General features: G+C 38.2%; 1 protein-coding gene across 16 annotated transcripts in view; it reads left to right on the top strand.

Annotated features, from left to right (window-relative positions):
• Positions 1–13,626, top strand: part of LOC105472815 (mitochondrial ribosomal protein L39) — a 262,274-nt gene that overhangs the window by 111,653 nt on the left and 136,995 nt on the right. The window contains exon 10 of one of the 16 annotated variants that reach the window (XM_071095521.1): positions 10,492–13,054. The exons of 13 other annotated variants lie outside the window; for them this stretch is intronic. In XM_071095521.1, the coding sequence (XP_070951622.1) occupies positions 10,492–10,608 (117 nt within the window). In that variant the 3' untranslated portion in view covers positions 10,609–13,054. Of the gene's footprint in view, positions 1–2,329; positions 2,889–10,491; positions 13,055–13,626 lie in introns of those variants that run through there. 2 more of the 16 variants (XM_011726359.3, XM_011726364.3) reach the window with 2 other exon arrangements.

Raw genomic sequence — 13,626 nt, 5'->3', positions numbered from 1 at the left:
CAAATTGTGGGACTTCTCAGCTTCCATAGTCATGTAAACCAATTCGTGGTATTTTATCTGTCTCCATACATCCATCCGTCCGTCCATCCATCCATCCATCCATCCATCCATCCATCCATCCATCCTATTGGTTCTGTTTCTTTGGAGAACCTTGACTGATATAGTGTGTGTGTATATTTATTTATATGTACATGCATATATGACATAATGTATAGTGTATCTATGTTTTAAGCTAAAAACATAGGTCAGAAAATATTTTTAATCTTTTTGCTGGGGAAAAAAGTATAAGAGCCAGTATAACTTAATTTTTAAGGAGAATATACATGGTAGCCCAAAACACTCATTTGTGACAGAAATGAAAATTGGAATACAATAATGAATTTTTGAAAAGACCTAGATTTTATTGTTTTGGCCTTTCAATGTTTTCATGCCACAAAAATTTGTCAGAACACTTATCTTGTGTCAGACAAAGCACTAGAATTGAGAAGTTCATGTTGAGTACGGTAGACATTATTCCTGCCTTTTGTATTTGTGACAGCTCAGCAGAGCAGGTTTGGTCCAATTAAACCAGCAAGAGTGGGTTTGTATTGATATGAACAGAAAATGGTCTTGATGCTTCTCTGTGCTGTTGGGCTATGCCAGCATTCCCACTTTAGGGTTTACTGGCAAGTCCCAGTTGTGAAACAAATGTCCTAAGGTGGAGTATACAACATCAATAGGAATATGCAATAGGGGATTGATAGGATTTTGATCTGTGTCACCAGCCAAATCTCATGTCGACTTATAACCTCCAGTGTTGGAGGTGGGCCTGGTGGGAGGTGATTGGATCATGGGGGTGGTTTCTGATGGTTTAACACTATCCCCCAGGTGCTGTTTTCGTGATAGTGGGTGAGTTCTCATGAAAGTGGATTGTTTAAAAGTGTGTAACACCTCCTCCCTCTCTCTGTTTCTCCTGCTCTGGCCATATGAAGATGCCTGCTCTGGCTTTGCCTTCTGCCATGAGTAAAAGCTCCTTGAGGCCTCCTCAGCCATGCTTCCCGTACAGCCTGTGGAATCAGGAGCCTATTAGATTTCTTTTCTTTATAAATTATCTGGTCTCAGGTATTTCTTTATAGCAGGGTGAGAACAGACTGATAAAGGGACTGAACTCAATCAGTAGTCAAATGAAGGTTTCTTTGAGGAAAGCTGTAAAGTAAATGATACTTAGGAGCTAACCAGGAGACAAGGGAGGCAGTAGTAGGCTTGAAGACCTAGGAGACGTGAAGAGCATGGTGCAGTCGGGTGACTGATGTTTTGTGTGGTGGGAGAAGCAGAGTGGAATGAGATTGCATTAATTGCTGGGTGAAAGGTCAGCAGCTTTAAGGTATAACCATTTTCTCAGTCTTGACTAACTGCCATAACTTGGGGGATTGGGAAATAGGCCTGATTTTTATTCATTATTTTAAAATTAATATTTAAATATTACAATTTTTTCTTATTAATTATTGCTCATACTTCACTAGATGTGGTTTGTCAACATTCAATAGAATGGAATAGTTCAGGGCAGATGGCTGCTAAGATGGGTCTCTAGATCACTTGTCCTCATTATGTTGTGTGGCTGATAAAGATTTTATCTTTAACACATCTCAAAATGTAGTTGCTGACTTCCCTGTATTTCTTTATTCACTATTTTCTCATTATTTCCATGTTTATCAAATGCCCTGTTTGTTCCTCTCTATTTGTTCTCAGTTCCTGAGCCCAGATCTATGCTTTCTACTGCTGCCAAGTCAAATTGCCACACACTTAGTAGCTTAAAACAACAAGAATTTATTGTTATTTTGCACTTCTGTAGGTCAGAAGGTCAATACGGGTCTCATTGAGCTGAAGTCAGGGTGTTGACAGGCTGCATATTTTTCTTGAGGTTCTGGGAGATAAACCATTTCCTTGACTTTTCCAGCTTCTAGAGGCTGCCCACATGCTTTTTGGCTCATGATCCCCTTCCTCATCTTCAAGGCCAACAACATAGACTCTCCCTGGCACTGGTCCCTTTTCACTTCTCTTTCTTCGGCTCCCCTCTTGTGTTTCCCTCTTCCACTTTTAAGAACCCTTGTGATGACACTGGGTCCACCCAGATAATCCAGGAAATCTCCCTATAAAAAGGCCAGCTTAATTCCACCTGCAACTCTAATTCCCTTTGTTACATAGCATAACATATTGACAGGTTCTCAGGATGTCTTGCAGGGGCCATTATTCTGCCCATCACTTGATTGCTATGAATCTCCTTCTTTTTTTTTTTTTTTTTAATTGGGTGACATCAAACTCTGATTTCTTTTTTTTTTTTTTTCTCTAGGCAGTTGTCTGTCAAGAGGACTTGATCTCTTGCCTGTGACCTACCCCACATGTTTCTTCTGCACATCCTGACCCCCACGCCTGCACAGGGGACTTCTGCACAGGCCTGACTCCCAGGGCCTGTTATTTTCTGAGTCTGTCTTCTCCATGGTCTGTTGTCAACTGCAGTTTTGAATTCTAGGCTCTCTTATTCTTTATCTCTAGGCAAGTCAATATGTTAGCTTCTTCCTAATGTTGAGAATTATGTGGTGAAAATGTAGAGAGTTAATCATAGTGAGTGATTGTATTAAGCCCTTCTATGGTTTCCAGCAGTCAGAAAGGATAGATGTTGTTCTTCTGCTTGGTGTTATGCAGTAATAGCCACTGCCTTTACAATTTCAATGCTAGCTCACTCAGTGCTTTGTTTTTCAATGAACTGTACCACAGTCAGAAGAATTTAGAGATGGATAATGAGGAAAGAGTCATAGAGTAGGGAGTGTGAGAAGCTGTGCTCATTATCACTTTAAATGTTTACGAAGTGTGCAAAGTAACTAGAATCAAGGAGGCCATTCCTGTTTGCAAGTTTTCTCTCTCTCTCTCTCTCTCTCTCTCTCTCTCTCTATATATATATATATATATATATATAAAAAAATTTTTTTTTTTTTTTTTTGACAAGACAGGATCTCACTCTGTCACCCAGGCTGGAGTGCAGTGGCATGATCATGCCTCACTGCAACCTTGACCTCCCAGGCTCAGGTGATTCTCCCACCTCATCCTCCCGAGTAGCTGGGACTACAGATGTGCACCACCACACCTGGCTAATTTTTAAATGATTTGTAGAGACAAGGTCTCCCTATGTTGCCCAGGCTGGTCTTGAACTCCTGGGCTCAAGGAATCCACCCACCTTGGTCTCCCAAAGCACTGGGATTACAGGTGTGAGCCACTGCACCAGCCTAGGGGAATTTTATTTTTATTTTTTTTAAAGAGAAAATGTCTGTCAAATAAGCCATTGATCATGTGAAAACAGTGAAGAAACTTTCAGCTTACACTTACATACATAAAATATTAGGTAAAACATTTCACAAAAGTTACAAAAAACTATTGAATTCATAACTAAGGAGTTTCAGTGGCATGGGAATATTTTATTGTGCAATTTAAGTACTTTATTTAATATCATTAGCAATCATGAATTTATAATAAATGGAAAAAATGGCCCAAGAGCACACTGATGATACAACCTTTCTGAAGTGCTAAAATGAGCCATTTGATTCTATTCTACTTTACTCTTTAATTCAATAGTCAAAGCAATGCTCATTCCTATTAGTTACATTTTTAAACTTTAAATTTGTTGTAGACAAAAATTAAACATCTAGAAATATGTAAATTGTCTTACTGCAACAAATCAGCTTCTAAATATGACTATCTACCTCTAAGACTCCAAGGCCAGATTTCATGGCCAGGAAGTAGAACGGTATAAAATCTTTAACGGACTTTCAGTTGGTTTTGCCAGTGAAACAGTATTCAGGAAAGAGGTAAACTTTGAAAATGAAAATAAGTGTTGAAACATGATCTCTTCGAAACCCACCCACTTGGCCGTGTTCCTTCAATAAACAGATTCTGTTTGGTGGTGGTGAGGTGGCATTTGATAGTAGTGAAAATTTGAAATCTTGAGATTTAGGGAATAGAGAATAGTTGGAACAATCTGTGTTATTTTTGTTTTTTCTGCTAAGAATCAAAACTGTAACTACAGATTTATGATCAGCTCTCTTAGGCATTCAGGTGAATTTGATTTTCTTGTTCAGTTTCGTGGATAGAACTGCACTGTGATAATACAACGCAGTTTACGAATATTTGAATCAGTAAGTTACTTCAGCTCCTGAAATTCCAGATCAGCCATTTGTAAAGTAATTCGCTTATAACATTGACAGCAAATTTAATTAGTAAATATTTATTTAACAGATCTAATGTGCTTCTTTACAAGTGCATTATATTAGAAAGAGAAAGACTTTTCTCAATTAAAAACATGCTGTAAAGATGAGTCCAGGTGATACATTCAGTGGCTGCAAATGCTTAGATTAGTTACGGAATGTATTACTTGGACTCATCTCATGGATTGTAGAATTATCAGAAATCTGGGAGCAGAGAAAAAATAAGACACGATGTGAAATATAAAGAAATGTGAATGGAAAAGGCAATCCATTATTTTATAAAATATTAACAGGATCTCTAAGGAGTTGATATTTAAGAGGGAACATGAGCAGTAGAGACAGGGGATTTTTAATTTTTTTTTTTTTGCTATGTTGCAGTAACCAGAAGAATCTAAATCACTTTCCTGTAATGTCTGAAGATTCAGTGTCATATATTTGACTTTAAAGAAAGCACATGTTGCAAAAAAGAAACCAACATGCATTATTTGCTAAGGAATGGAAGGGTTGGTTGGGGCTTTAAGATATGCTTCAGAGAACATTGTGGGTGGGGAATTTTTAAATGAAGTATCCAACTTGCAAGGCATTCAGAAAATTTTTATCATGACAGTCCCTTGATTTTAGTAACACATGGGATTTTACACTTTCTCGGAGCAATTCAAGTTTCCTTCTCAGAATCTTTTAACTGTTCGACCTAAATTGTATCGTGTCATAAACTGACAATTTTATGGGCTTAAATATAAAATGCTTCCTAAAATACAGTAGAAATATTATTTTAGGAATGAAAATTTTTAGTAAGATTTGAAAATTATTATTTAATGTTATACTTTAGCAAAAGACTTTCTAGGTAGGTAAAACAGATTCCAGTGTGGAATGCTTAACTTTTTCCTCTGTATTTGATAGTGTGTATTAAAGCCTTTCTATAGTAGAAAGTAGATAATCAGAGATTGAATTTTGAAATTAATTAATCAAAATACCTTCTTTTTATGTAATTAAAAATTCAAGTATAGTAAATTATATTTACTTTTGTAGGTATTTAGAGAAAAACATAGGACACAAAAATAATTGTTTAAAAACGAATTTTAAAAATCTATACAAAAGTAAAAATTACAGAATTTAAGGGATCTCTTCTGGGAAACCTATCATAGCTGGCCATATTAAAGGATAAGATTATGTACTGATTCTCTTCTAAGTAAAATTTTAAAACATACTTAGTATAAACCAGAGTTTTGTTAGCTAAAAACCCAGGTTAGTTTAAGAACCTTATAGTGTAACTGAGGTAATTGGACATTTTGGATAATTTTGTTTCCACAGACCTTTATCTTCCTAAAATTTCACTGAAATGAAAATGCTCTTTTCACTTTTTCAATTTTTTTCAAATGTAAATACATTCTTAAATATTAACTTTAGAAAAGACTATCTGAATTTTATTCATAAATGGAGTTTTGAAAGAACATGATCTTACAACCATTGGGCGTGAGTCAACATGAATTTTTGATAGAAAAATTCCATTAAATGAATTGACTTTTTAAAAGCTGAAATAATCAGTATCATAAATGCACCCCTCTTCCCACTTTGAGAAAATTGAAAAAAAAACCCCTGTCTAGACACAGTTGCTTATATAGTTACGGTTTGATTTTATAATTCCTGGAATATAGTACAAACACCTACTATTCGCTGGGCAGCTATTTTATGTCAGACTTTTTCAGAAACTTTTCATGGTTTCTCATTTATTTCTCCGTCAAAGTAATGGGGGCAATTATATTTCAGATAGCGAAAATGAGATCTCAGAGAGGGTAAGTGACTTGTCCCAGATTGTATTGTGAGTGGCAGAGGCAGAATTGGGATATAAATCTGTCTTTCTGAGGCCTCTGTTCTTTGCCTCAACCCCCAGCTGCTTCGCCCACAGCCAAAACAGCACTAGCTCTAGGATGACGAACTGTTCCAGTTTTCCCAGGAAAGAGAGGTTTCTGGAATGTGGGACTTTCAAAGTTAAGAGAAAGTCTCCAGCAAACCCAGAAGAGTTCGTCGTTTTATCTGGAGGCATTTATCTCATGGCTACTGCATAGTCAGCAAGACCATGCAGCTCTTTCAGAAGCTTCTTATTCCTGTGACATTATCTGCACAGTGAGACAATTGCTCAGATCCGCTGGGTCAAACTCAGAGAGCTGCCTCCTGGAATAGCTGAATAGCTGTGCTGGTCAGCGCATCACATGGGAAGAATTGAGCCTGTTATTTATCAATCAATCCCAGTCTTTCATGCAACTTCAGAACTCTCAGATACAATGTTTGAAACATTTTATCACAGCCCAGAACTCCTATTAATTAAAGAGAATATTAATCAAAGGCATTAATTGCATCCTTTGTCTCTAATGCAAACAGAATTGGGGTGTTCTGTGATCACAATGCTTTTCTTATTAATATAGTGTGTCACTTAGCATTTCTTTACTTTTCCTTAATCTAATCTATTACCTTGCTAATATTCCCACATCTCTTTCATCTGAAAGGTTTTTTTCAGTGGAATTTTTAAGTTTCTTGATAGTTGAGCATATTCCTTAGGTCAGCATATTATATAATATCACAGATTCTGAGGACATACTGCTAATTTCTAGCTGTTGACCCTGAGCAGAGTTACTTAACTTCTCTTTACCCGGCTTCCTCATCATAAAATAGGGACAATAGTAGTTCTTACCATACAGGGTTATTTGTGGGGATTAGGTGAGTCAGTTTATGTAAAGCATTTATAATAATACCTGGCACAAAGAAAGTGCTATATAAGTGCTAGCCACATTAACAATGTATGCTTTTACTGGTCTTGGATGATACCATGTTGTTCTTTGCATGGGGGGCGCTCAATGTTGCACTTGATGACTTGGCCATTGGATGATACCATGTTGTTCTTTGCACGGGGGGCACTCAATGTTGCAATTGATGACTTGGCCATAGTTGGGAGTATTTGGCATCTGGCATGTGTGCTGAAGGTTTTACAGCTACCTTTTCAAAGAGTTAGAAACTTGTTAGTGCTCTGTTTTCAATGTTCTAATCAATCTTATGGTGGAACTAAGAGTATAGTCAATAGTCCTACAGTAGGACTATAGTTCCTACTGGAATTCAGAAAGGTAGTAGTCTTGAATTTGAGGCTAAGAATAGTCTTGCCTTTATATAATCTTAGAGAAAGCTCTCTGGTAATACTTTTTCTCCTGTAAATTAAAAATGATTTATCAATGTTGAAACTAGTTCTAAAGAGAAAATACTTCCCCATCATTTAAAATATACTATGTGATGTTCCCCTTCCCGAGTCCAAGTGATCTCATTGTTCAGTTCCCACCTATGACTGAGAACATGCGGTGTTTGGTTTTCTGTTCTTGCGATAGTTTGCTGAGAATGATGGTTTCCAGCTGCATCCATGTCCCTACAAAGGACACAAACTCATCCTTTTTTTTATGGCTGCATAGTATTCCATGGTGTATATGTGCCACATTTTCTTAATCCAGTCTGTCACTGATGGACATTTGGGTTGATTCCAAGTCTTTGCTATTGTGAATAGTGCCGCAATAAACATACGTGTGCATGTGTCTATCACGGGGACAGGGGAGGGGGGAGGGATTGCACTGGGAGTTATACCTGATGTAAATGACGAGTTGGTGGGTGCTGACGAGTTGAGGGGTGCAGCCCGCCAACATGGCACAAGTATACATTTGTAACAAACCTGCACGTTATCCACATGTACCCTAGAACTTAAAGTATAATAATAAAAAAAAAATAATAAAATAAATAAATAAATAAAATAAAATATACTATGGAGGCTTAACATTTATGAGCACAGTTTTAATGTAGTGGACTAGGATCTCTAAAACAGTATGCGATTGCAAAGCAATGAGTCTTGGCAGTGGCCTGAAAAGATTTGCCTATTAATACATGAAAGTGCTTTCATTAAAATGTCTATTTCAAGTGAGGAAAATGAAATCATTGTAATTTTGTTATCCCGAGACTGACATGCACTTTAGGATACGTGCCTTTTTAAACTGCCATATGAGGTTAAATATGTTCAGTAGCTGTCTGCCACATCCACTATATTGTTCTGGGATTCAGAATATTTATTGACATAGTGAATCATTCTACCATTGGTTAATCAAGAGAAGCTGCAATTGATTTAAGGAGGAGCGGCATGGTATATATACAGAAAGCAGCTAGTTTTTAGTAACAATTGAAGTGTGTAGGCATAAAAACAATAAACTGAGGTACAGATTTGAAGGAATATGTATGGATCCCAATAGCATGGCTTCTTTCCTGTTTATAAAGTGAAGTTATCTGGCTTACAACATTAACAATAGTTTATTAAATTTAATAAGCATTAAGCATTATGTTAAATTGATTTATAACTCAAAGGTTGTGATTAGGCATATGAAATATGACTGAAAATGTAAAATACTGACAGAAATGATCCAAAAGTATTTATTTAGGTTGAATGCTTATTTGATATGTTCTGGTATTCAGTAGAACAACCATTCTAAGAAACACTAAGACAATGTGATATAAAGATTTATAATGGGAAGATCAACATATATTTACTTACAAAATAGAGCATCACCTTTTCTAAAGGGCTTCTGGTCCTCTAATTTCCAAACATCTTTTAGGTCATTATATTAAAAGTAATGCAATGATCTTTGAAAACAGAGGATGTCTTTTTGCAGTGCTGACCTCGGAATATTTCAGGTCAGTGCCACTGAACTGTCCAGCTTAGTATCTAAGTATTGAGGCTGCTCCTAGGAGGGAAATACTGAAGGAAGGCTGAGATGTCTGGGAAGTGTATCACAAGTTAGAGATGATTCAACAGCGAAGGTCTATCTTTCTCCCCTGGTTGTCTTACATTTCTCTCTGAATACTGATTTTGTTGTTGTTGTTGTTGTTGTTGTTGTTGTTCTTGGATAGTCTTTTACTACTTGAGGGACAGGAAGCAACTACCTAGAGAGCTGATTATAGGGTCACCGAATTGCCATTGGAATTTTGGTGCCAGTTAACTCAAACGTCTGCAGACCACACCCCAAGTAGTTAGTAGTATGTAATAATTGGTAATGTATAAATTTGAATATCTTCCCAGGAACTGGGGGAGAGCTTCCTCTATTCAACAACACCTGTCTGGAACATGGATATGATGCTTAGGGGGGCGAGGCAGCCGTTTGTGACCATATGATGTTAGAAATTTTTGAGATAAAAAATTATACAAATGTACATATATTATGTATTTTTTTTTATTTCTGTTTAGAATTTTGGTGATGTGTAAGTGCAAATTATACAAGGTAACTACAGGTGGTGTCAGCAGCTCTAAGACCAGCCACTTGATAGTTGTCTGGAGCTGGCAGTTGTCAGCAGCTGAAATTCTGAAACCAGATAAAATGGCGTGCAAAATATTAATGTCTGTGTGTTCCTAGACTTTCATTTCCTTCTATCTGCTAAGAAGATTCTGGTTTCTCTGGTCCATCATATTCTCTCTGCATCCTTCGAAGGGGGCTGCTGTCATAGAAGAATTTGCGTTTTGGTTTTTGTGATGCAGAATCAGAAGTCAAGGATGATGGCAGAAAGGAAAATAATTTTGCAATTGGGTCGGGGAAAAGGTTTTTTTCTCCCTTTTTAGAAAATGTGTTAAAAGACATAGGAGAGCAGTGGTGGCATAGGAGGAAAATGGATATGAGGTTCAAGAAAAGCAAATGTGGCAGGCGTTGAGGGTGAGCCATCTGACACCCCGACTAGCTCCTTCATTCCTTGCCTTTCTCTATCTTAAGACTGGAAAACAAAATGCTCAATATCTTCAGCTCCCTTGCAGGTAGGAGTGACCATGGGCATGATTTTGGACAGTAAAGTATGGGCTAAAGTATATTGGGGGGAAGGCAGCAGTGGTTAAAATTACATTTTGTTGTTGTTGCTGTTTTTAGAGACAGGGTCTCACTCTGTTGCCCAGGCTGGAGTGCAGTGGTGCTGTTATGAGTCACTGCAGCCTCAATCTCCTGGACTCAAATGATCTTCCTGCCTTAGCTTCCTGAGTACCTGGGACTGCAGGCGCATGCCACCACACTCAGCTGATTTTTTTATTTTTATTTTTAGTAGAGAAGTGTCTTACTGTTTTGCCCAGGCTGGTCTTGAACTCCTGAGCTCAAGTGATCCTCCCACCTCAGCCACCCAAGGTGGTGGCATAAAATTACATTTCTGAGTAACACCTTGTAGGAGAAAGCTCTCAGTCTCTTTCATTTTATTCTTCCAGAACATGGAGTATCCTGGAAGTATGATAATGAAAGTCACTTGCCAAGGATGGCAAAATAGGGAGACAGAAGGAGCAACACTATGGACTTCTGCGCTGAACCTGCTTGCCTACTTTTGAACATTGTGAAGACAAAAGAAAAACCTTATGTATCACGTAGTGTTCTGGCAGACACAGGTGAAGGACCAAAATACTTTAAAAAATAATTCAATGAAGAGACTATTTACAGAGATGGTAACAAGAATAAGGGAACTATATTTCAGGGTTCTCCAGAGAAATGGAACCAATAGAAGATTTTTAAAAAGAGGTTTATTATAAGGAATTGCTCACACAATTATGGAAGCTGGCAAGTCCAAAGTTTGCAGAGACAGTGTCCCAGTTCCAGTCCAAAGGCTGGATGGCTACTGTAGAGCCACAAAAGGCTGATGTTTCAGCTTGAAGGCTGTCAGGAAGGAGAATTCTCTGTTCCTTGGGAAGGGTCAGTCTTTTGTCCTATGCAGGGCTTCAAATGATTGGATGAGAGCCACCCACATTATGGAGGATAATCTACTTTACACAGTTTACTGATTTAAATATTAATTTCATCCAGAAACACCTTCACAGAAAACCTGGAATAAACTTTGACCAAGTACCTGGGCATCCCATGGCCCAGCCAAATTGATACATAAAATTAACCATTGTAGGAACTAACAAGAGATAATACAACACCCAGGGACCAGAAATGCCGGTAAGTGAGAAGGATTAAGGAGGGAAACAGTATTCACTGGAGCCAGCAAGAACTTGAGTCAGAGAAGACGAGCTGCCTCATGTAACTTGTGGCTATAAAAGAAAGTAATCGCCAGAATTATAGCTGTGCCAACAAGAGCAGGAGGCATGGGAGTGGTGGGGAAGACACTATGGGAGATCAATATGTGATCATTTCTCTTCCTACCTCTATTAGCCCATTCTCACACTGCTATAAAGATACTACCTGAGACTGGGTAATTTATAAAGGAAAAAGGTTTAATTGAGTCGCAGTTCCACATGGCTGAGGAGGCCTCAGGAAACTTACATTTATGGCTGAAGTTAAAGGGAAAGCAAGGACCTTCTTCACGTGGTGGCAGGAGAGAGAAGAGTGAGCGAAGGAGGAACTTGCCAAACACTATAGCCATCGATATGTCGTGAGAATTCGCTCACTATTATGAGAACAGCATGAAGGAAACCACTCGCATAATCCCATCATTTCTCACCAGGTCACTTCCTGAATATCTGGGGATTACAATTCATGATGAGATTTGGGTAGGGACACAAAGCCTAACCATTTCACCACCTAAGCCAGAGGGCAGAAGATCTTGAGTAAAGCTGCCATGAAGGTCAGCCTCGGGACACAGAGCAGGGCAGCGATTTAGTACAAGTCAATGGGAGATCAGGATTAATCATAATACTTTAATAATTTAAGCCACTCTGTACATAGTCTCTTTGTAATTTTAAAAAAGCCACCAAAGTATAATTAAGCCATTCAATCAAATGCAATCCTAACTGATATAGCAGATGACAAACGAGTTATATCAGTTGTTGGACTTAACTCCTTGATTGAAACTGTACTATGAATGATGGCTTTATACGTGTTGCCCAATTAAGGCATGCTGTAGTGCAGTTTACCAGGAACATGTGGTTTACTTTATTTACATAGCAAATGGTTTCATATATTTTATAAATAAATTTTCTCACTTGAATAAAACACACTATATATATGTTTTACATAATTTTTGAGAATGGAAATTTAGTATCTCCATATTCCTGCTAAGGGAATGTTGAACAAATATTTAAATAAAATTGATTTGAAGAGGAACCAAATTAGGAGCCTTATTCTGGTACCGTGTCTAAGGTTCTAGTTAAAGCCTACATTATTCATTGAGGTGTTTCTACCATTCAAAGAGATAGTTCAGTTTGTGGTTGGAGTACATATGATCCAGCTATCGATGGTGCTTTCCTGGAGGTGAATGAGGAAATGATTAGTTCATTTTTGCAGAAATCAGTACATGAGGCAGTGTCTGGATCTTCTAAACTCCAGATGATTCCTGTGGACCATGAAGTTTGGGTCAGGATCTAGAAACTCTGCAGCTGAGGACACAGCCATTCTGCTCATGGAGAAGAGAGACTATATTTTCTGTAATACCACCAAGTAGTTCATCTGATGGGTGGGCAAATACATTGATTCAGCCGTAAACCCACAATTTCTGCTTGAAAGAAGATGTGTGATATGGTTTGGCTGTGTCCCCTACCAAATCCCACCTTGAACTGTAATAATTCCCATGTGTCAAGGGGGGCCAGGTGGAGATCATTGAATCATGGGGCTGTTTCCCATATACTGTTCTCATGGTAGTGAACAAGTCTCATGAGATCTGATGGTTTTATAAATGGGAGTTCCCCTGCACAAGCTGTGTTGCCTGCTGCCATGTAAGATGTGGCTTTGCTTACTCATTAGCCTTCCACCATGATTTTGAGGCCTCCCCAGTGATGAGGAACTCTGCGAGTCAATTAAACCTCTTTCCTTTATAAGTTACCCAGTCTTATGCAGTCTTTGGTATGTCTTTTTTTTTTTTTTTTTTTTTTGATGCAGTCTCACTCTTTCATCCTGGCTTGGCTAATATTTTAATATTTTTAGGCTGATCTTGGACTCCTGACCTCTGTTGGTCCACCCACCTTGGCCTTCCAAAGTCCTGGGATTACAGGTGTAAGCCACCATGCCCAGCCTCTGGTATGTCTTTATTAACAGCATGAGAACAGACTAATCCAGTAAATTGGTACCAGGAGTGGGGTGCTACAGTAAAGATAAGGGAAAATGTGAAAGGGCCTTGGGAAGTGGGTAACAGACAGAGGTTGGAAGAGTTTGGAGTGCTCAGAAAAAGAAAAATGTAGGAAAGTTGGGAACTTCTAGAGACTTAGAGGGCTCAGAACAGGAAGATGTGGAAAAGTTTGGAACCTCCTAGAGACTTGTTGAATGGCTTTGAGCAAAATGCTGATGATGCTATGAAAGATAAAGTCCAAGCTGAGATGGTTTCAGATGGAGATGAGGAACTTGTTGGGAACTGGACTATAGTTATGCTTTAGCAAAGGGGCTGGTGACAGTTTGTCCCTACCCTAGAGATCTGTGGA

This window comes from Macaca nemestrina, chromosome 4, assembly GCF_043159975.1.
Source record: "Macaca nemestrina isolate mMacNem1 chromosome 4, mMacNem.hap1, whole genome shotgun sequence".
Taxonomy (NCBI): Eukaryota; Metazoa; Chordata; class Mammalia; order Primates; family Cercopithecidae; genus Macaca; species Macaca nemestrina.
The sequence above is the reverse complement of the archived record's forward strand: the minus strand, read 5'-3'. Positions and strand labels throughout refer to the sequence as shown.